Raw genomic sequence first — 24,079 nt, 5'->3', positions numbered from 1 at the left:
GGGCCAGAGGTTATCACCCCCCGACCTGGGGAGGTTGCCAGTGCATTGTGAGAGTGCCTTCTGTTCCGTCTTTGCATATAATCTGTATTTTTTGTCTTTAGATAGCTTCCCCTCGCAGGAAGGAGAAGGAGGTGTTTTCATCTTGGTTACTAGTCACTGGAGCTTCATTTCATAGTGTGTTTCAGGCCACGTGCCGTGACCGACAAACTTGACGCGCGTCTGCAGGAGGAAATGCCTTCTGAGGAAAGACTCTTTTTGTATTGCTGATTATAAAGGGAATTAGTTTCCAAGCTGAAGATCACCGTTACTGCTTGGCAAGGAGATACCTCCCTCCTTCCCAGCGTGCCGTACGGGATCTGTAAGGCATGGCCAGTTGTCAGAGCCAGGAGGTGTCCCAGACACATCCAGGGTCCCCTTTGCTTCTGCTTCTCCTGCTCCTCTCCCACCACCTGTATTTTGCGTGGCTGGAGGGAAGGTGTAATGCCAGTTGTGCAACACATCTGAGACACAGCTGGGTTTTGACTGCTCCTAACGGGCCGGCTAGACCGTGATCCTGAGGGAGAAAGACTAAACCTCCCCAGGGAGATTTTACGACCGTGGTGCCAGTCAGCAGGCTGCGGAGCAGGGAGCCGTCTGCTCGGGGTGAGCTGGTGCAGACCAGGTTGTGATGCCCTGCGTGCTCCCCGCCGTGGCTTAGGAGCAGGTCCCTGGGGTGGGCATGTAGCAGAAGCCCTAAGTCGCCAGAGAGGAGCAGCTCTTCTGCAGAACTGGTGTCTTGTTAGTGCATCATCTCCGTGCCCTCTTGTGCAGGAGCGGCAGGGGCCCTGGTGCCGGCGCAGGAGAGCTGCGCGGCACGACTGCGGTGCTGCGGGACGATGCTCCACCATCTCCTCAGGCGCAGGGCGAGCCGGCGTGGCGGCTGCGCGTCCAACGGCCGCGGACCAGGTAATGCCCCAAACAGGATGCCCAGCTGAGGAGGCAGGCTCCGGGGGCGTTTCATGTTTTGCTTGTGATGGCGTGGAGACCTTTTCTGTTGTTTGTTATCGGCAGCACGCTTCAAAACAGCCTCCATGTCTCCGGCTGCACGCCTCTCGGCTGTTTGTGAGGTTGTGCAGGCGGCGCTGGCACGTGAGGGGTTGCTCATTTGTAGATGGGTGTGGAGGTCCGCCAGAAGCTGCTGGCAAATAAAGGCGTTTTGATGAGTCTCGTAAGGATCTGGTTACTTGCCAGGTCTGCTGCAATCCCACCCGAAGCCTGGTGGAAGCCACGTCTGTTGGGATGCGGCTCTGTGACGTTCAGTGACCCTCATCCGCTGCATGCGGTCGGGTCGTGACGTTGGAGCAGAAGCACTGTAGCTACCTGTGACCCTCTGGCAAGGCAGACGAGTACCGACTGCGAAAGTGTTAAACCTCTTCAAAGGAGTCTTGTGCAACTCCTTGTTGAAGAGCAGGGCTGAGCTGCAGAGTGGCAATTGCTGCTGGCTGTGTTAGTCATCCAGAAAGAGACTTGTTTTTCCTTCTCCCCCTCCCTGCCCTGGCACAGGGGTAGAGATTTTTTCTCACTGCGTAGTGTGGCCAAAACTTAGAAGAAGAAACATGTTATCTCCAAGGGAATCGGTCAACTCTCCCCTAAAAACATGAGCTTGTATTTGTGCAGCTCTGGTGGCGAGATTTTGCTCCCATGGTGTTGCATTTTGCTGTGATAGCCCCTGGAGTCTGAAACCCGTTCTGCTGGGGGACGTATGCAAAAGTGCATGCGTGTGTGCATTCACACCTCCTTCCACATTAACGTTCGCATGTAGATGGGTGATTCCCTGCAAATAAGATGCAAAGCGGTGGGTATACTACAGAAACCTGCAAGGTTGTGCTGACTACTTGTGCTAGTTACACCGATAAACCAGACGGAGCGGAGGCCTTTGTACCCGCCGGTCACCATCTGCGGTGGGGTAGTGTGCTCCTGCTGCAGGGGGGAATATTTACTTTACTTTTCTTGTAATTAGAATTGGTAAACCAGAATGCCTAAATTTCTGGACCACAAGAAGGCCTGCGGGATTAGGATCTGAGGGAGTCACCAGTGATACCTTGGTCAGACAAAGGTTTTTTGGATATTCAACCCGGCACCTTCATTTTCAGACAGTTGTATGGGAAATAGGTTGCCTTTTGTTGGGTGTGTGAAATGTAAAAGCTCTAGTGTCTCTTGGAAATGAAGGCTTGAAGGAGTCTTTGGAAAAGGCACTTGACTCGTGAGTCACTTCTGCTTGCGAAGTTTTTGGTTTTTACTACCTGGTTAGTTAAGAGCACTTCAAGAGCACCTTTTTCCTTCTCTGGAGCATTCAGCCACTTGGAGTTTGGTTGTTATATGAGTATAAACCAGGACATAGTCCCAGAGGAGCGCAGCTTTTGAGCTGTACACTGCTGCGTAGCCTTCAGGACAGGTGGGGACTGGAAAGTAGCTGCATTTGTCACCGTCCCGTCACTGCGTGGGGCTCTGCAGCAGTTCTGGGGTTCTTCGAGCCTTAACAGACACCTACATGAAATCCATCTGCTGTTGTTGCAAACCCAGTAAAACTCTCAGCACCTAGGGGAGAACATACTAGGTGGTTTCTTTTTCCTGTGCTTTTTCAGAAGTATACTTGGTTGCATGTGCTTAGCCGTTGGGATTTTACCTCCTCCTCTCTCTTATGTTACATAACATTGAAAATTCATACCAGCTCCCAAGGTAGTGCAGAGGCTTTTCATGAAAGGTCCTTTTGCTTTTAGTGGGTTTTAGACCATGCTCCTAGTTAAAGAAGAAGGAACTAGAATCAATGGGAGAAGTTCTGATTTTGGTACAGGGCGGTGTGCGCAGAGTCTGAATCCTGGAAGGCCTTTTGGACTGTTGCACTGGAAATTATTTGGTCTTTTCCTCTCCTGCAGGATGATTCTAGACATTAGAATTGTCCTTCAGTCACAGGAATTTCCCAATAAAGCACATAATCACTCAAGAATTAGGGTTTTGTGCAACAGTGCTCATCAGCAAAGAAAGTAAATATCTGCTTGCTATCTTATTTTAGACAATTGAATTAAAAAAAACAAAGCAGCAGGAAGGGAAGTTAGAGTTTCGGTTCCTGCAATCTGAAAATTTGCATGGGTTCAGCAATGACAAATACAGGAGATCATGCCTAGATTGGCTCTGCATCTGCCATGCATGTGGTAAAGGTGAAACGAAAGCCTTCATACTTGTTAAGACCTGAATAAGATTTTTGTAACGAGCTGTAGCAGTGACAGGTGTTTGTTTAATATCAAGAAGATTTGACTACCTGCTTGGGTAATACTCTTAGCTCTGTGAAGAACTGGGGTCTTACTGAAAGACGAAAGTGAAAAATAACTTTCAATGCAGCTTGGAGATAGGTTAGCCTGCTGCCCAGAGCTGTGCGTGTGCATACTTGAAAACTTGCAATTTCTACAAAATCTAAACACGTGAGGTCGTCTTTTTGGTTTCAGCGAGAGGGCGGGAAGGCTCCCATACATGGTATTAGTAACAGAGCTAGGTACACTCCTGTTACTACATTTTATCTCTGTTTTAGTGCTTGGGGAAGAAGTGCAGGATTGACTCAGGTCACTGAGGAGCAGAGCTAGGCATACAACCAGTATTTTCTAAGTCTTGTCTGAAGTTTTAACCATTGGATCAGACTGATCTTCCTTCCCCCTTGCAGTACCACTACTGGCAACATGCAAACATTGAAGCTACCTTGGCCGTGCATCCTTTGGGTGGAACTGCGCAGTGCCAGTCTGGAGGTTCATGCCAGCACAAAGGGCAGTCAAGCAGGAAAAGGCCTGATAGAGAGCAAATACTGCTAGGTGATCTTTTTTTTTCTCCTCTAGTCAGCCACCTTCTTTTTTTCATCTTCTTCCATCTTTCTCATTCTTACCTTTTTGTACTGCGCATTCGGCTATTAATACAGATCACCACAAGGAATAAACTGCCCATTTTGGGAAGTGCGTCTGAGAAAAATTCAGCAAACCCCTGTTAAGATCCTATCCCTTTGTGTATCTTCTGTTTTTATGGTCAGCCACATCTGAAGCTAGAGAGTTATTCATTATGTTACATGTCCATTCTCTTCTCTTTTCGAGCCCCCAAAGCATACTCTCACCACACTGGGGGCTGTAAGGTGGTCTAGCAGTGGATTGTGCTGCTGTCATTAAATGCAGCATGATGCTGTTTTTCTAGTTATTTTTCCTTGTATTCCAGCTGTGCGTTCTCGTCCCATCCTTTGTGCCAACAGTAGGCTCTGAGCTGGTCCTGCCACCTTCTAATCCACCAAAAGTCTCTACTTTTCAGTCTGGTCAGGCCCTTTGATCTACTTGCTTTGAGGTCAGGAGGCTGCTTGTGATGATACAAACAAGGAGCAGCTGAGGTCTCAGCTGACTTAAGTTTCCCCAGATCCATCTTAGGATGGCTCAGGTAGGAGGGGAGAAATCCCCTGGTGTGGAGAGAAAACCCACCACTGGAGGTGGCCCCCAGGCAAGGCAGCTCTGCTGACAAGCTGGGGAGGAAGAGAACTGGCTGCGCAAGAAGTTCTCCCCTGAGATCTGACGCTTTCACCCCCAGAACAGGAGTTTGGGTTATTTTTCCATATAGAAGAAGATGTGGGGAGAGGAAACCATAGCCCACTCTCAGCTATTCTGATGGTTGCAGCGTGCCACCACCCTTCCTCATCACCCACATGCATTATTTTTAGGGTTTGTTTGCCTCGCTTAACTCCAGCTCATTCTTTCTTAGGGTGACAAAGACTTCCCTCCCGCAGCTACCCAGGTGGCACATCAGAAACCACAGCCGTGCCTGGAGCAGCTTCCCCTTCACTGTCACGTTAATCAGTTCGTTCACCAGCCAGTGATGGGAAGCAGCGCCTGGGACAGCACAAGAAGGGAGAGGACAAACCAATGTCTGCGCTGAGATGGATGGGAGCAACTGCATTTAGCAAGGCCTCATTCCGGTTTACCTCCTCCTAATTCCAGTTTACCTCCTCCTAATTCCAGTTTACCTCGCACCCAGCCCGGATCCATTGGGTGCTGAGGGCTTTTAAACCGTGACTTAAAAATACACACTAGCACACGTGCATGGATAAAGAACTGGCAGGGAATGAGAAACTATGAGCAGCGATACTTTATTTGCAGCAATGAGGAGTCCAGGGCTACTGAGCGATGAAGAGGTTTCACACAATGACTTGGAGAAGGGCTTGCAGGAACCACCTGGAGTCTGCGTGACTGTGACTAGGTGGTGGATGTCTCTCCTGCTTTTGATGTGGTTTATTGCAGACCGGTGGCCCCTTTCTGTAACAAGGGCCAGGCTTTTTTAATTGACATTTTAAAGAAGATTTAAAACAGAGATTGGCCCCAGTCTCTCAGGGTGCTGTGAAAGGAAGCTTCTTTTTCTGTCTTGCTGGTAAAAGGTACTAAAATGGATTAAATCTGTCCTAGAAATGCACCTTTTTTCCTGTAACAGGTTCTGTGTAATTTGGCTGGGATATCTGTGGCCTAAGGTGTGATGTGGGGTGGTTGCTTGGGCTGAGTTTTACTGGTTTAAATTAAGGTTGTAAGTTGGAGCCTTTGTCTTCTTAAAATTCAGGAACTTTCCTGTTTAAAAGCTTGGCTCACAGTCACCTCTGAGAAGCACAGGACATTTTTAAAAGCATGGTGACTTTCTGCAAATCCTGGGTTCTGTTTCATATTTTGTATGATCTGGTTCAGAGTTCCTGTTTTAGCAGGCTGCATCTCTTGCACAAATGAGCCCCTTGGACTCAGGGCAGTTGAGACATCTGACCTAGTTGTGGTAAGCAAGACCTAATGTTTATTTAAGGAGCCTTGCGTTTAGGCTGTCATTATTTAGAATGTTATTGTGGTGCTATGGTCTTGAGATGCTCCGTATTGCTGCTTGAACCTCTGGGCCGGATGCTGAAACTAGTCTAATACTTTCTTTCTAGGGAGAAAACATGAGACATGCGTTGTTTAGTGAAAGCAGAAATGGTCCTTAGTTTTGGCACTCAAATGCCAAGCTTCATGTATTCTGGTTTTCTTTGAGGTTCCTTCCTCTTTGATTCCATGGTTGCAATTATAAGACACTTCTTGTAAAGGCAATTGATCATCCCCGTGTGCCTTGAGGCATAAATTAACTGGGGAGGTCAGGAAGAAATGTTCTGTTCATGTTAATCATGCCACATTGGCCTGTTTGAGTTGCAGAGCTGGATTAGATAGGCAGCTCATCTCAACTAGCATGGCAATTACTGCTCTTACATTGTATGTAAGCATTCTAGCCACCAGAGCTGTGGTCACTGCCTCCCTCTGTGTGCAATTTGCACAGTAATATGGTGTTTCGTTACTGACTTTTTAAATTTAAAAGTCAGCAATTAAATGTTACAACATAAAGACTTTTCACATAAACATTGATAAGTAGCCATCAGGTATATCCAGTAGTGGAGCAGTGTTAAGGCAGTTGGGTTAACGGTTAAAGTAAAGGCTGCTACTTAATCTGTTGATGACTTGTTTACTGTATAATTCCTCAACAGATGAAGTAGACCAACTTTTTTTCTACTTAGTTTATTTTACATGCTCTTTTTCCTGCAGGGCAGTACTGATATGAAGCTAGGCTGATCAACAAACAGCTCTTGACAGGACCAGAAGGATACGATACGAACTATTATGATACATACAAGATACGTCCTATGGAGGAAATGCAATGGAAAAACAAAGGTACTTTTAAAAAAATTGTTATAATTTATTTTCCACAAATAGCAAAATACAGTCAGTTTTCAGACTTCAGTAAGGAATCTTGAGTTAGGATCTTAGGCCAATGTTAAGATCATTCATCTAAATAAGTGGTCAATTTGTTCTGTCTGTTAAATTTTTTTTTTTTTTAAAAAGCCATGCAGTCTGAAGTCACTGCTGTCTTGTTGAGGAGGCACCAGATGCAGCTGTCCCAGATGATGCTTTTAGTATCTCATTTGTATGGAAGCAGCTGCATGTTTTCATATTTAGAATACCTCTAGTCAATAAAGACATGAAGACTTCTCAGTTTGTAGAAGGGGAATGGCATTTATCAAACAGGAGACAAGTACAATTACATGTTTTGGTGAAGCAATTTCCTTGCTAGAATAAGTTAGGTGAACATATTTTGAATAAAAAGTTTTAGTTAAAGCAGTGTATTTTTAGGGTACATTCATGTACATATTTAACTTTTTCTGTGTAAAGCAGCTTTACATATATGAATATACATTAAGAATATACTGTTACTGATGAAGAAAACTAAAAAGACCCTGTATTATGGGTGTTCCTTGCTCTGGCAAAGTTCTCGTTAGCTGAGTGTCTTTCCTGAGTAAGGACTATAGGAACAAACCAAGAACAAATAACTATTCAGTGTCAGTTGTAACCCCCCATTTCATATAACAGAAGCAGCACTTCTGTACATGTTACATGGGCATTATAAAAGAAAATGCGTTAAATGGTTGGATGGGATTGTACTTCAGCATAGACAGGTAATGCGGAGCAGAATGTGCTTTTTTCCTGAATCCCAGCTCTCGACAAAATCCCATACCCCAGAGCCACGTGGTTTATGAAGAAGAATTTATTTCATTATGATAGCAGCCAGCTATATAACTGGCAACACTGTCTCAAAACCATCTAATGGAATTCTTTCCTTGAAAGGTTGATTTTAATTCTCATGTCTCTAAAGCAATGTTTTTTGACCTATGATCCAGAGAGTTCCCTGTATCACTCCTAATGGATCCACGTGTGGTATTGAAAAGAGTATAAATGGCTTTTTAGTAAGTGTGTTTTGCTCTGCATGGCTCTGAATGTCCACTGGAACATGCCTTACAGTTTCCACAAAGCTGTTCAGCTGCTGCTCTGGAGGTGAGGCTATGTACCTCTGCTGAGTTAGCCTGCTCCTGCCCAGCACCAAGAGCAGTACCTGGCCAAGACCTTTCGCCATTGACGTCTGGCTCTGGGGAGAGCTGCGTGCTATGGGGATTAGAGCACGCGAGTCAGTAACAGATGCACAAACAATTGCAGCAGCTCTTCGCCAGTTGACATTCAGATGTCCGAGGACAGCAGTTCCCAGGGTATTCATCTGTCGGTAGGAATCTTCTCTCTTCTAGTAAATGCACCAACTGGCATTACATTCTGGGCTTCTTTTCAAGGTCTTATTTTACATGACAATAATCTGTTGTTCAGCTGCCATGTTCCTTTCAAGTACGTGACCCTGGCAGTAATCTTCAACACGTGACTGTCCTTTGCATTTAAATCAAACCACAGTGAATGGCATCTTTATTAGCACTGACAGTATGAATGCAAAACACATTTTCAATAGCTTATAAGTGAAATACATATCTGACTTAAAAGCCAGCTGCTGAAGTCCTAGAAAGACATGTTGATCGAGAAGGGAGAAGAAAACCCACTTTCTTGTTTATCTCTTGAGGTTGGTAAGCAATAGCACAGAAGGCTCCCACGTGTAGGTGAAAATCGGCAGACTGTGTCTGCAGCAGCCAATAAAGCTAGGTATGAGCAGGCTTCAGATACTGGTGGACTGAAGTGGTTGGACCATGGGTGTTTTGCCTTAAGAAATGCATATGGATTTGCCCTGGGCTTGAATCTTTAAAATTCTGAGGATTCTGGCACCAGTCCACTAATACACATGCTTTATATCAAGTGAGTGAGTAAAACAGTCCCTCAGCATGTCAGGAGTAAGGATGACATTGGGCCAGGCTGGATGGCTGAGTGATAAAAATGTATTTTAAGCACCTGGCTGAATTGGTGCAGAAGTGTCTGTTTCTTAGTTCAAGTTTGTGTGTTTGGTGATTGGAAAGACATCAGTTATTTGGAACTTGTAACTAACTTGTCTTTCTGCAAAAAGTTTGAATCTAAACTGTGCTAGCTAACCCTGCATCAGCCTTGTGCAGGCAGATGCCCTTTTAGAAGCTAAAGGAGACTTTATTTCCAGAGTGGAGCAGCATTTCTAAAGAATTCAAGTCAATGTTGGGACGGAATACCTTGCAGTCCTTAGGATGCTCCTTCTTTACAGGTGAAACACCAGATACAGGCAGAAGTGAAGTAAATTTGTTCTTTTCCTAACAAACATATGAATTGCCACAATTATATACAAAGTTATTGAAATTATGTATATCATATCTATGGATTTAGTAGTACTTACGGAAATTTCTGACTTTTCATGGGGGAAGGCAGAGCAGAGAGTTGTGTGCTAGCATACTTCACAGCTTCTGTTAATTTGTATTATATTGGATTAAGCTTGGAGCCTGAGGCTGCTGGTGCTGTTTTGTCCTGAAGACTGAATCAGTGCAGTGGGCATCATTTTTGTAGGTACGGAAGAGCAATAGGTAGTCTTGTTAAAAGCAACATTCAAAGCAAGGATGATGCTCTTGGAAGTTCAGCTCTAAAACAAGCAAGTCTGTTGCACAAATGTCTGTTTGTCTAGGTATTTGTTGCTTTTAGGGAAAATGTTCTATTTTGAGCATTACTCATTTTGACTAGGAAAGACTAAAATAAAGGTGAAATGATGCGATATGTTCTAGACTCACTGGTCTCCCTCCCTCTCCCTTACTTTGCTGTTAGTCACAGCTTTATTGAAGTCTCTCCATCCACGAGAGTATTGGCTAGCAGGGCTCGTTGCCTGAAATATGGGGAGGCTCCTGGGTTTTCCTCTTACAGCTGCCTTTCCTACAGTAGTGGCAGGTCTCGCTCTACCAGTAATTCAGAATAGAGGAAGTGTACAAAACAATTCCAGGTTGGTCAAAGTCTGCCTGGAGCTCGGCTCATGGGGAGAAGGTGGTAGTTGTCTCTGTCTCCATGGCAAAGGAAAACCTCTTGCTCTCGCGGCAGGTGGACAGCTGCCAGAGGCGCTCCTGGCTCAGGCAGCCCAGCTCCTTCAGAAGCTTGAAGAGGTCGTTGCGGAATTTGACGCCGATGAAGGCGTAGAGGAAAGGATTGAGGCAGCATCGGAAGCAGGCCAGAGTGTAGGTCACGTCATCTGCCATGTCAAGCTGCTTGCTCTCCTCACACGAGCTGGTGTGGTTGAAGGCTGAGATGGTCTTGGCCAGCATGACACCATTGTAGGGCAGCTGGAAGACAACAAAGACAATTACCACGGCGATGATGACCTTGATGGCTTTATTCTTCTCGAAGTTGCGGGCCTGGAGTAATGTTTTGATGATGATGAGGTAGCAGACGGACATGACGATTAGGGGAAATAAGAAGCCAAAAACCATCTGGGACACTTTGATGCCAGTGTTGAAGGTCTGCAAGTCATTAGCGATGATGGAACAACGGGGATGGTTGTCCGAGTTATTTACACCGCTGTGAACCAGCTCAGGGATTGAGAGGATGAAGGCCAGGAGCCAAATGAGGATGCATGTGACCTTGCTAATGAATATCATGCGGGGACGAAAGCGGTGGGCTGAGGCAGCCTGAACGATGGCAAAGTACCTGTCGATGCTGATGGACAGGAGGAGCAGCATCCCGCTAAAGAAACTCATTTTGCAGATGCAATAGACGGCTTTGCAGGCAAACTCCCCAAAAAGCCAGTGCATGGCTGCACTTGTGGCCCAAAAGGGGAGGGTCAGCAGGAAAAGGATGTCTGCCAGAGCCAGGTTCAGCAAATAGATGTCAGTCATGGTCTTGAGCCTCTTGAAGTAGATGTAGGTGAGCATCACCAGCCCGTTCCCCAGCAGCCCCGTGAAGCAGATGAGGGAGTACATGGCTGGGAGGAAGGCAGCACGGAAGTTACGGACTTCTTCTTTCTCGCACAGGGTCTCGAACATGGTGTAGTCGATGGTGGTGTTGGAGTCGTAGTCATCGGTGACGTTGTTGCCGGTGCAGAACTAGAACAGGGAAGAAAAGAAGAGTGTATTGGGACAGGTACTGTGCCCCTGCGTGGCCGTCTCAGGCTGTGAAGCAGGCAGGAGCACCCAGCTGCAGAGAAGTCCCAGGGAGTTCCCAAGGGGTGGCTCATGCCAACATCGTGAACAGAGTTGGCAAGCTCTCGTGGCTGAAAACATTTCCCATAAGTAGGGTGTGGGGTTTTTTGGGGCTCAAAGCGGGAATTCCGTGAGAAATGTTTAGTTTAGTGCTCAGCCGAAGTAACACCTGCAAACTCTCAAACGTGTGGCTGCTTTCCAGAATGTTTCAGGACCCACATACAGCTGTATGTACATAGTCAGCTGTTGGATAAAATGGGGAAAATAATACATCCTTCAGCGTTCTCCTTCTCTCAGCAGGGGTAATGTTTCCTCTTGACGGACTGTACTCCTTAGGCATTTTCTAACTTCAGTATTCCCTCCCTTCTCCCATCTGAGAGATCCCTGTTGCTCACCTCCCCTGCTTGCTCGTGCCAGTGCTAGAAGAGGACTGCAGCGGTTGTTTTTGTAACCGGCAGCAACCTGGCATGGCAAGTGCCGGTGTCCTCCCGGGCTTTCTGGTCCCGCTGCCGCCCCGTGCCCCCCCCCCAGCCAGGGCTGAGCCTGCCGAGCAGGGCTGCGAGCAAAGGGCTCCGTGGGAAGACAAAGCCGGAGCCTCCCTGGGCTGTTTTCTCTGCTAAATTAATAGAGGTGTCAATGAGACCGTGAGGAAATGCAGTGAGTGAAGCAGGAAACTGTTACCGTGCTGGCACGGACACGTTGCTGGTGTCTCATTCAGGCCCCTGCCCCTGATTTAAGTTCTGATTATTCTCGTTTCATCTTCCTACACTGTCATAACCTACAGGGCAGAGTGAGCTTGTGGTATCTCTGCCCTGCTTTTTTGTGACTTATTAGTCTCCAGTACCTTCTCTTCATTGCACAGAGATGAAAGGTTTCCCCTGGATACCTCTACCTGTTATCACTGAATATCTTAGCTCGCTCTCCATCTCAGGCAGGCTTGGCTTTCACCACATCCTGCCTGCTATCTGGAGGCATGCCACCAGAAGTGAAAGGGAAAAGAAACGGGCTTGCAAAACTCTCCCTGCTCTGCTGAGCCTCTCGGAGCCCAAGCTGCTCCTGTGGTTGTGGGAGCACCGGGGCCGGGCCCGCGGTTCAGGAGCTGGTCACAGCACAGCTCGGTGCTTTGGGTTCTCCTTCCTGCTTCAGGTTTACTCTTAGGAGGAACAGGCAGAGGAAGATGCTGAACCCTTCTTCCTTGGGCACGCCAGCTCTTCAACACTGACCTCAGTTAAAGCCCAGCACTCTGACCAGGTATTTGCAACGAGCTGGCTCTTCACAAGCACTCAGCATAGGATGCTCTTGTCTTTCCTGAAAATGCTCATTTTGGTGCTAGAAGGGGACTGGGTTTTAACAGTCCAGGCCATCTTAAAATCGCAGTGTGTGTCATTGTTTTGGTTTTCTCTTTGTCTTCGCTCCTCCTGTTTGTTTTTCCTCTGGCCTCTAGCCCTGCTGTCTCACCGCCCACCTCCGCGCAGGCTGGATCCTTAGTGTGAGCAGCCGTGTCCCTACGCATCTCTGCAGGGCTGTGGGTGGCTGCTTTTTGCCTGTCAGAGTTTTCGAGATCTCTCTTTACCCACAACACAAATGCAGCTGGATTTCAACAATGTTGTTTTTAACATCTTACCTGAAAAATTAGAGGAAGGCTGAAAACAAGGGTGACCTTTAACTGCTTGCCTATAGAAGAAGGAGACACTGTGTTAGTGTTCATAGTTGAGTGGGGATTTCCACATGATGCTCACTTTGAAAAAGCAGTGGTAGCATACTTGACCATGGCATTCTCAACCCTGCAAAGCTCCCCACAGCTGGGTAAACTAAAACCTGATGAAGATGCTAACAGGATAACCCGGGGTCACATAACAATTTACTGTCAGAGCACAGATTTTAAGTCTCAGGAGTCTGGCCCCTCCAGGTTCATCTGTAAAGGCTGATAGCTAAGGACAGTTAACTTGTGCACAGTGTACCTATTTTTATTTTATACTTTTTTTTTTCCTATAGACAGTCAGCATCCTGTCTCCTGTGCCTTGTTCTGAGCTGTGAGGGTGTAGCATACTCAACCCACGTAAAAACATACAGCTGTGAGTGCAATAAATTTGGCCCAGCTGTTCCCTGACAGCGCGGTGACTGGACTGCAGAACAGGAAAGCTCTGCTCCCTGCAGGATATACATGACTGAAGCTGGCTGAAATTTATTGCTTGTCTCTAAATATCAGAGTTGGCTTCTGCTGCCTTTGGATGTGGAGATACAGGATGCTGACAGCTGGGAGGAAAAATTAAATTCAGAGCCAGATGTGATAATGGTGAGAGCAATCTCAGACAAACAGCTCTTCCTGCTGTGGTTAGCAGAGGCATAGAAGCCAGTGAAAGCTTTCTCTTTGCTCTATTTAAAGCTCGTACCAGCATCTACCTTGGGCAGTTAGGACTGAAAGTTGCTCAAGCTAGAAGGTGATGTGGTAACTGTGAGAAAGCCCTCGCCTCTGTCTGTTCTGGCGCAAGCAGAAGATTTGTCCTTCCTTGAGGGAGAGTTGGCATCAGCTGTCATCAGTTGGCATCAGCATCCCTGTCATGCTGCTCATCCTAGGATGTCTCTCTAGGCACTGGCTAGTTCCCTGCGCTGCAGCCCCTCGCTTCCCTGCTGATTATCTGGTCCAGGGTCACTGAGCAAAGCTGGGGCAGAGACAGGAGATGCCTTTGGCTTCAGCTGCCTGTTTCTTTCAGGGAGTATGGCTTTCTCCCTGTGGATAAGCCTGTTTGTTCATAAATTTGGCTGATTCCTTTGCCCCTCTTGTGCTTAGCAGTCTATTGTACGCAGCTCTGTTCTGTTTCTTTGCAGAGCCCCTTTGCACCCTTCCCTTCTCTGCCACCCTCCTGTTCAGGTATTGCACTGGACCAGGATGGTGAACTTCCACTACTTCAGGTAATTGCAGCTGTTGCACCAGTATCCCCACTTTGTCACGTGCAATAGCATCATTAATAACAGAAATAGTTACTTTTGGTATCTGTGATTGGAGAAGCTTGTTTATATATGAGTGGGTGAGAGATCCTCAGTGATGTGAAAAAACCCTCGTGCTTCTGATCCCCAGAGCCATATGTGAGCTTCCCACTATGTCTTGTAGAAGTTTGTGCCTTGCCTTTCTCCCGTATTTTCATCTTTTATACTTATGCAGCTGGGCGCTTATTTATGTTTATACACCCCTCACCTCTGAATCCTCCTGGGGGACTCTGAAAGGTGTAATAGTGCAGTTTACAGTCAGGAATGGAGTATGCCAAGGTTGGGCTTGAGGATTAAGGGGGACTAAGTTCTGTCTGTATTTTTGGTGTCTGATGACTTTCACTGTGATCAGTCCCAGACTGCAGGAAGAGGTTTGGTGACTATATGGTGTAGCCATCTCACCCTTCAAACTGCTAATCTAACTTTTTTTGCATATTACACACAGGAAATACACTGAAAGCCCAAACCACTTAAACCTGTGTCCTGGTTTTGGCTGGGATAGAGTTAATTTTCTTCCTAGCTGGTATAATGTTGTGTTTTTAAATTCACCTGCTGGGTGAATTTAAGCAAGCCTAGACTGTAATTGCCCTCCCTGCCTGGGACACAGGCATGGGGTCCCTGACTTTTGCAAAAAAAGCCCAGCCATTGGAGTCTTTAGTCTTCGGTTCCACCTTCTTAATAGCCTGGTTTCCAGGGGACTCCTGGAGTTGGTGCTTATGTCTGCCTGTGCCTGGGTAATAATTACCTCTGCTGGCCCATCTCAAACACATTGGGCAGGGGCTGAGGCCTCAAAGGCAATTAAGTTCCTAGAAGCTGTATAAAAAGGAGGCAAAGGAGAAGAGCCACTCTCAGCCCTCAGAGGAAGGGCACCAACCTAAATCCGACTGTCAGTGCATTGCTTGGTTTGCAGTTTTCTGTTGCCTCATGCAAAGGACGCGGTGCCGCCTAGTGCCAGGCTGATGCACCAGCTGGCCAGCCCAGGACAATTGCCCCCTAAGCGCGGTACCATCTTCCTCTGCTTTTTTTGCATCTCCCCTTCAAGCCCCAGGACCAGCCCAGCCTTTACTTAATCTGAAAAGTCATGAGCTTGCAGCCCTGGTGAGTTGCTCTTCTTTTCTTTTTTTCTTAATGCACTGTGAAGTGACTAACGAAATAGAACTGATAAAGTGACTCAACTAACGATCCTGAAACAGTTCAGCTAAGTATCATTCCTTTGAAGATCTTTACGCTTCCCCCCCCCCCCCCGGTTGCTGTTTCAGGTGTCTTAAATGTCAAATGATTTTTCAATATAAAAAAAGCCTGCACTGTTTCTTCTCCTCTTTCTGTCCCCCCACCTCAGCTTACGCATTTGCAAAGGCATAACCAGAGTGGCAACGCAGCCTTGTGGTCCTCCCGCGTGAGTTTGTTGAGCGAGTCCCTGTGTCACTAGTTTCAGACAGACTGGATGAGACTCCCTTCTCCCTGCAGTGCTCTTAGGGGTCCAGGGCAGTGGGGGAGTGGGAGAAGCAGCAAATGAGTTGCAGAGAGGAAATGAGACATACTCTGGAGTTCAATAGGCAATTTTAGGTAGCTTTCTTGACTTTTTCTTTCTTTTTTTTTTTTTTTTTTCCCTCTGGCAGTTCTCTGCTGTGGGTATTTTCCTAAAGTTTTGTTCCTCAAAATATTAAGAAAAAACCCCTCTCAAAAGTCCCCACAAACAGTTGAAATAGAAACCTCATTTTATAAAAAGACAACAAAAACCCATTACAGCAAATGAGTCAGATGTATTATAAAGCCTCATGTCAGCCCCCAAGTCCCTCAGCTGGTGATGCAGTGGTTTGCTGCAGTTCTCAAAAGCATGCTCCTGTCCTGCAGGACCTGGGAAAAGGTGGGAAGGAGACTTGCTCCATGCAAATGAAAGAGGGAAGGGGTCTGATCTCTGCTGTTGGTGGCAGGGCATGGGGGAGAGGGGACAGTGACCCATCAGTTTTGAAAATCCTCCTCCATAGAGTAAGCACAAGAGGTGGGATTCATCCCACTGAACTATAGCCCTTGACATGTGGTTAGTTGTTTAGGCTGCCTTGATAGTAAAGGGAAAGAAATGGATGTTTTTAAGGTATGGCTCAACTGCCATGAGGTAGGCACCTGGGATGCAGTTCATTCCATGTTATGGCAGAAGGCTTGGTGAGTTTGGACAGATGAACCCCTTCCAATTTATCTGAATCTCCGTCAGCATCAGCAACCAATCTTAAGCAAGATAAAAGAAGCTGTAGTAGCAGTGAATCCCACACAGGTATGCCCAGAAAAACTTCTGACAGTGAGAAATATTTGGTAGCAGAAAATCCACCCAGAGGAGGAAAGAGAAGAAACACAACCATGCAGGATGGTTAAAACTGACTGGACAAACAAAATCCTGCAGAATGAAGCACTAGGTCAGCTCCTACCCAAGCAGGTCAGGCTCTAAGCAGGGCCAGTGTGGAGGAGCAGCTGCTCACCTCTGCTGGTGCTGAGGAATGCGTGAAGTGAAAACCAAAGTTGGGAATGCTTTAGGGAGTATTGGCAAAGCTGAGCAAACCTGCTCTGGCTAAACCCTCGCGGTGAAAGAATGTTTTTCTGTTGGCCAAAATTGCAAAGCAAAAGTTTCAGTCTTGAGCACCTTAGCACGGATGTAGGCAGCGAGTAACGTACTGTTTATATCTTTAAACATGTACCGGTTTCTGGTGCCTCTTCACCATCAGTATAGTAGACTTTTGGGGGAAGAACTGGGTATTTCTGAGAAATATTAATCATACTTAAATGATATAATGACTATTGGCAGTTAACAGTACAGTCCCTGTTCTCCCCCCACCTTTCCCCTCTACTTCTCACAACTAGCAGAGGAAAGATACCATCATTTCAGGAGTGAATAGACCCAGTGAAACATAAGTCATATTTTTATTTCATGTGTTCCTAGATCTGTTACAGAAGAAAGTTAATTATCTGTCTGCACCCCTTTTAGGAAATTGTGAATCAAAAGACAAGATAAGCAGAGATAAGCAAGTTAAGAATGAATTTAAGTGAGCCAATCATGTTTCCTATATAACTGTTAAAAAAAAAAAAAAAAAAAAAAAAAAAAAAGCAAGCAATAATGCTGTGCATCTTCCAGTGCTGTGAAATACTTCTTTTGGAATATTCCTCTGAAATACAATAGTAGGACAAACCCCCCCCAAATACTGAACCCCTTAAAACAAGAAACCTACAAAGCACCCACATGATGTTGCAGAGGCCAAAAGTTTAAATGAGAGTGATGTGTGGTGAGCAGGTCCCACTGGGTTATGATGTGTTGGTTTGGATGCAGGGATTCCAAAATTCAGGGATTTCCTAAGCCACTGATTGCCAGAAGCTGTGAGGAGGCATCCCTGAGAAGAGTTCCCTCTGCCCCTTCCCTGCTTCTGCCTGCTGGGTCCTATGGGACCCAGTACCTCCAGTGTGCACCGCTGGAGCATTCTGCATCCCCCAGCTGCTTCTCCCCAGTGTCACTTCAGAGGCTGGGAGACCCTGAGCTCCCCTTTACCAAGGCAGCACAGGGTTCAGCACCAGCTGCACTGTATGTGGAACACCCCTCTGCTTAATCCAGAAATCGCTGCAGACCTTTCAAGAGGAGAAATCCCTGCCTGGAAAATGAGGACTAGTTTAGGGGCTGAAACAGTGGACAAAGAGACAAAAAGAAGTGGTTATTTTCCCAGCTGTACCACACTAGCTGTGTGATTTTGCATGAGTCACTTTAAGTTTTTGCATCTTAATTTCTTCAAAAAAGGAGAGGGCAATAGTCCCCATTCCTGTGCTACGGTCTAAGGCACCTGTAGGGAATTGGGTGCTCAAATCTTGGTGTATTCACAGACTGTCTCTAGCTCTGTGTGCAGCACTTCACACAGGACATATACTGCCTGCTGCAGTGCTGGGAGGCACAGGGAACCTTCTCACGTCCCAGTTAATTTAAAGCTCTGATTTGAAAATGTCACAGAGAAAAGGCAGTGACACCTCCCATTTCATCCTGTTACAAGGCTTAATTCATTACACCTGGAACAGGGCTTTACTGGGATGAACTCCATGGCTACTGTCTCATCCCTCTCACCATCCTTCTTACAGCTCTGACTGAGCTCTCTGGCATAGAGAGGTAGCGGTTGTATTATAAACCCAGTTTGGTTAATCTGGTTATAAACTAACTTACTGACCTAGGCTATTGCATTTATTCCTCTTCCCTGCACTCCCTCAGTCACACTGGGATTAGTGTTTGCAAATACTTGAGCAATAAAAAAAAATAAAAACAAGCGAAAAAGGAATACATCATAGTCTTAGAGGAAAGAAGAGCCTGCATCCTATCTGCTATATCTCCAACCCACAGTGCCATTCACCTCCTAGAGCTGCCCACCTGCTCAAGCTTCTGGAAGTTGGTGCCTGCAGAGCACTGGGAGTGAAAGAACAATAATAAATGGCAAAAGAAAATTTGAAACTTTCAGCGAGAAACAGAAACAGACTGTCTTGTGCCTCCTGGGCTAATGGGATGTCATATACCAAAGAAAAGAGGCTTCTCTTGCTTACTTGCTCCTCTCTGCGTGCTTTGTGATGGGGTAATCTGTGGTAATACAGACCCATAACAAATGCACTTACTCAGGGCTGTTCCAGCTTGGAACAAGCGCAAACCCATAATTTTTGCAGCAAAGTTTTGTTGCCGCAGTAAAGATATTCATGAATAGAAACAATTTGCAAAAGACTGGACAGACTTAGCCAACAATAAACTTAGATGTCCTTGCTCCTAATTCCTTGATTTATTCACTGAATTAAAATGTTGCCAAGGAGATAGCATTCTCTTTTTTTTTTTTTAATGTTTTATTAAGAACATAGAAGAAAAGGTACAAACTATGTGAGAAGAGCTCATTTGCTTTGGGACAAAATAGCTCCTTGAAATTGCCTCCAAGCCTATTTTTTCATGTGTGTGTTTCTGAAGTAGAGTTTTTTGAGCTTGTAAAAAAGAGCTTTACTATTAAAAAAAAAATATATGAGGAAGATGAAAGTCTTTTATATTGTTTAAATAGTCTGTTAAAAGTGCTTCGTCTATGTGTCATAGGGCATGAATTTGGCATTATTAATAAAGCTGAAGACAAAGCCAGAGGCTGCAGAACAGGTACTCACCACCATCCATGGTCTTGTTTCAAACGGAGGTGAAGTCACAAGGTTAGCAAGAGCATCGTACGCTCTAGCGCAGCCTCAACGCACCGCAGCTCTTGCCAGAGACCCTTTTTGGGAAACTCTGTCTTTTATACTTCCTGCACCTCTGCGAGAAGCTCGTGACACGCCCTGGCGTCACTGACATTTACGAGACCCTCCTCCTCTGTGTGCTTTCGCTAGCACAGGAACGTTGTGCTGTGTGCCACGCTGCCTTCAGACACTCGGGGTGTTCAGGTGCTTCCTCAGCTCATGCAGCCAAGGGCTGCGGACGTGCACTTTTTACTGAGACTCAGTGAAATGAAGTGGGTTCTGCTTTTGCACTGACACGTGAGAAATTGTCTGTGGTGAAGGGGCAACAGGAAAGAGTCTCCTTTCTTGTTATCTCTCCTCTCCACGGCAGATCCTGCTTCACCTGCCAGAGCATCCACCAGAACCCAGTGCTGTAGGAAACGGGAGGATCCCCATATCCTCCGCCAGACCCTTTCTGGGGAAGGTGTTCAACTACCACATGAAAAATCTCAGTGTGCAGGACTGCTAGTGCCCAGCATCCCTGTGGCCTTCTCCCACATGCTTGCAGCATCCTTTCTAGATTATCAGCAGCTCAAGTGAGTAAGTGGACTTCCCCCCCGCTTTCTGCTTTTGGGTGGTTTTGTGTTACCATCTGCTGAGTATCAGCATGCATCATCTTCCTCAAAAGATTTTTGCGCTTTTGCGGTCCCTTGCCTTCCCCACCATCACGTTACTGCAGAAGTTTCAAACCTCAGAACATAGCCCTGGGAGGACCTGCAGCACCGTCAGCTCTGGTCCCTGCCTTGACAGGGAGTCACTTCATCCAGTCCTGTTCCTAAATTGATGGGCTTCAATACAAATCAGTGGCTTTTGTTTTGTTGCTGTCCAAGGTGGACCCCTGCTCTTGGAACAAACTCCTCTAACAGGTAGAAGCATCACCAGCTCCTCATGAACTCGCTTTCCTTCCAAGATGACTCAAAACTATTCACTTTGACATCTTGTCCTCTGCATCTTCTTCTTACAATATGTCAATGCTGTTACTGCAGCTGGGACAGATGGAAAAATAAAGCATCACAGGATGGATCCCAGACAGAGCTTACAATCCCTAATGGGTTGAAAAGCGCCTGGCACTTATCCTGCAGTTACGCACACAGGTCACCTGCGCAGTGCTGGAGGAAGGTGAAGCAGCTCAGGATGGACCCATATGAGCCAGTTCACTGAGCAGGAAACTTCCAAAACCAGCCAGAAAGACCAGTCTCGTGGAAGAGGGAGAACACAACTCAGGCAGTGTTTATGTGGCTGGGAAGCACCTAAAGAGGCACTATTCTGCTTCAGCAAATTGAAATAAAAGAAAACCTATGCTACCTGTGTTGCATTTAGGCCAATTTACAGATAATCTATTTACTCTGTATCAGACAGGTAACTGTGTAGTTAAATAGCTATTATAAAGTGCCAGGCAGCTACTGTCTGGCTCTCATGAATCACTGTCCTTTTTAGGGTAATGTGATCAGTGTCTTAATTATCTGACCATTATACGGGATACTATTACAAGCAGCAGTTAAGTTGCGTTAAATGAGTTGATCAGTTACATCAACACCAGCACTTCAGCCCTGCTGCTTGTACAACCTTCAGAGGCAGAATCCAGCTCACTGCAAGTAGCTTCAGCCAGCATCCAAGCAGAAATCATTTTGGGAATGATGCCTTTCCTAAGCGTTAAAACACTACAAGCAGTGAATGTTTGGTAGCCTGTGGCTCTTGGGAAGAGTAAGCACTTTTCACTGCTGGGGAGACCCCATTTGTTTCCCCCAGCACAGTAGTGTTAAAAAACCCAACATTACGGTGGGATGTTTCTGTTCAAATTATTTTAAGATAGCATATTGGCTAACCGCAGCCAAAAGAGAACTTCCGTAGAATTTGAGTACATGTGAGAGTCTGATCCTATAGGCAAGGCAGCAAGCGATCAGTAGTTTTAACGTCAACTACTTCAACATGAAGCCACATGTTTCACTCCCTAGCTCTCTCAAGCCCAAACTGAATATATCTGAAGTGAAGGATCCCGTGGGTGGTCTCAGATCCTATGTAAACACCCATCCAGAGTTTCAGGCCTGCCTTAGACATTGTGCCAGCCCCGCTGTCACTTAAAAACCTTCTCAATATTTCCCTCTCAGTAGGCCAGTGCCACTGTGGTTCTGATCCCATCCTGGGGTACTTCATGTGCAGGATGCTGAGGCTTGAAGACTATCAGCATTTTTATCTGGCTTCACAGAAGGTGACCCACACTTTCCTTAGCACACTCTAAGCACACATCACCGGCTTTTCGGCACACTCGCTTTTGACTTATCTCAGTAGGCAGGTGCAGTTCACATCTCTGTGACTCTATTTATTGCTCTGCTTTCCTTTTGTTCATCAATTATCCAAGCAGGTACGCTGCCTTTGAGAGTTTTATCTTTTAACCACTTCCGCCAAGAAGGACTAGAGATGAAATACTTCTCTTAGGTACAGGCAGAATACTTAGAAATGGTGGGTGTAAAGCCTTTAAACATAATCACAGTGCTGCCTGTGGGAGCGGTGGGTATGTAGAGATAGGCACGATCACCTAGATTTGCTCTGTACTCACACTGCTACTAAAGGTGAGGGGAAGAGGCTGTAAGACCTCAGTGAATCCATCCCCAGATCCATGGTGGCTGAAGCCAAAGACAACGAGAGAAAGGAGGCAGGCAGGTGGTTTGCAGTTTGTTTTCTGCACATACGCCCAAGCTTTAACTTCAAAGTTTTGGTTCACGCCACGTTCTGTGTTGTCAGAGCCAATTAAAGCAAATAGTTTTCCTTAAAAAAGAATGGGAATTATTTTAAAATAAACAATTTACTATGCCTTCATAACACTGAGTCTTCTTGTACGGTCATGTTTTATACCTAGGGAGTTCTCAAAACATTTATTAAAGCTTTGCTTAATTTGATTGTGTATATTTGCAGTCCTTTCATGCCTTAGTGATTCTGTCTCTTTGACATATTCCCTTTAACATGTGCGCCTCATGAGCTATCTTTTACAAAAACGTGATCGTGCATGAACAAACATAGTGCGCTTCTCAACAGTGCCAGGCCCGATCTATGCCCAAGAAAGCCACACTGTGCTGTTTGCTCACAAGAACACAGTTGTTACTCTAAAGTTAAATTAACTATTAAAAAAAAAAAATCAAGGCTGAAAATAACTGGTAACTTATGTTAGAACCTAGGTTACTCTGCTGACCTCGACTGCAAGAAGAGTGATTAAAATTTGTTGCCCAGGTCACAGTACTAGAGCTAATGGCAGTTGCTCATGAAAGTGACTTCTCAAAAGAAAACACTGTTCCTAATAAATTCCACAGCAAGTTAGCTCAGAAAGAAAGATTTCAGTTCCGGTTGGTTCCACTTGAACTGAAACATTGAATTTGCTGAACTGAATTGAAACATGTAATCTTGAATTGGTCTGACATTAAATTGCAACTCATTCAGCAATGAAATATCTCATGGGAATTTAGTTCCTGTATTTCACATCTATGTCCTGTGTGTAAAATTGGACTTCTTACAGTCTCTCCTTCAACTAAGTCACTCGGACATCCCAAGACAGAAAGGATCCCAGTGCCTCACAGGGGATGGTGCCTGGCCAGCACGCGCAGGCTGTATGATCTTAGAAAGCAAAACTCATAAGGCTCTACTGCACCTCAGCAAGGTGTAATTCATTCTGAGAAAAACACAACACAAGATGTTTTTACATCCTGAATTCAAAGCCTTCCTGTATTTTCCACTAATTTTGCTTTAAGTGAATTGCGTTGAAAACAGACTTTGAAACATCACTTTCTCAGCAGGTGGAGAGTCCACGCAGCTGCAGCCAGCTCTGCCCATGGCTACGCAAGAGCCCCCCGTGCCGCTTCAGGGATCGGCTCACACGGGCCTGAGCAAGCGGCACGAGCGGTTTCAGGTAGGCAAACTGACATTACTGAAGTCCAGCTTCAGGCTGAGCACTGAAGAAGGTTTTGCATACAAGCAAAAGCATCACAGTTCAAATCCAGGTATTGTAGGTCCCTTGCAATCTGCTGACCTGTCCTTCTCTTTCCCTGCATCCTGCCACAGGACAAGACAGCGCGAAGCACCGAAGGAGCTACATCCCCCAGCTCTCAGCTCTCTTGTTCTGCTCTTTTGCTGACCTAAATCTCCAGGAACGGTTTCTCCCCTTTGCTGTAGGAAGCCAGAGTCACCTAGACAGAAGCATTGGTGAGTTAAGGGTGAACCTGACTCAACTGCCCACTTCCCAGTAATGTCCCTCCTCTTACATCAGGGAGGGACCCTGGCAGCTCCTCTGCTGTTCTGCTTTGCCCGGCAATGCCACATCAAGATACTTGGGATCTCCCAGCTCCAGTTTTGCCTCTTGCCCAAACAGCCCTCTCAGCTCTCAAGCTACTGAGCTGGCATTTTGGGAGGCATGCAGGGAAAGTTTGTGTGTTGAAGTCAGTAGGTTTACTCTGGGGGGGCTTTGACACAGTCTTTTCTCAAGCAAACAAAATAGCAGAAGTGAAATTGTGAGTAAATTCCTGACATTAAGAGCAGTACTGACCTGGGATTCTTCACCGAGAGGAGTTCTTAGAGCAGTTGTAGGGGATGCCCTGAAAATCGCATGATTGTGATCTCACCATGAGGTTATTAAAAGATCCTTATCCTCCCAACAGAGGAAGTAATCTGCACAGCAGGCAGGCTTTTGTCAGGGACGTGCAGTTGCCCATGTTGCCTGTTGGTCAGCCCCAGGAGGGAAGGGCACATGCTTGGTGTCACTGGGAATTTACCTTCTTCATGCCTGCGTCATGTCATGGGCGATGGCCTTTCTCTTCAGTTCTTTTTCTGGAGAGAGGAAAAAAAAAAAAAAAAAGCAGTTTCACCAGATTGGCATCTGCTCTGCGC

The 24,079-nt window shown here is 46.1% G+C and overlaps 1 protein-coding gene across 1 annotated transcript; it reads right to left on the bottom strand.

Annotated features, from left to right (window-relative positions):
- Positions 1–6,787: 6,787 nt before the first annotated feature.
- CCR7 (C-C motif chemokine receptor 7) lies at positions 6,788–19,212 on the bottom strand. The gene is made up of 3 exons (XM_030021711.2): positions 19,103–19,212; positions 12,588–12,637; positions 6,788–10,867 (listed from the first exon to the last, which is right to left on the bottom strand). The coding sequence occupies exons 1-3, from the start codon at positions 19,110–19,112 to the stop codon at positions 9,803–9,805; spliced, it is 1,125 nt and encodes a 374-aa protein (XP_029877571.1). The 5' UTR covers positions 19,113–19,212; the 3' UTR covers positions 6,788–9,802.
- Between the last annotated feature and the right edge of the window lie 4,867 nt (positions 19,213–24,079).

This window comes from Aquila chrysaetos, chromosome 8 (genome assembly GCF_900496995.4).
Source record: "Aquila chrysaetos chrysaetos chromosome 8, bAquChr1.4, whole genome shotgun sequence".
Classification (NCBI taxonomy): domain Eukaryota; kingdom Metazoa; phylum Chordata; class Aves; order Accipitriformes; family Accipitridae; genus Aquila; species Aquila chrysaetos.
Note: the sequence above shows the minus strand (reverse complement) of the source record. Positions and strands in the feature narration are given on the sequence as shown.

What these genes read in the sequence shown, in the direction of transcription:
- CCR7 (XM_030021711.2), bottom strand. An exon ending in GCCTTCCTCTAATTTTTCAG is followed by an intron (nt 10,868 to 12,587) that starts GTAAGATGTTAA and finishes TCCCTGTTCTAG; the next exon opens with TTCTGCACCGGCAACAACGT.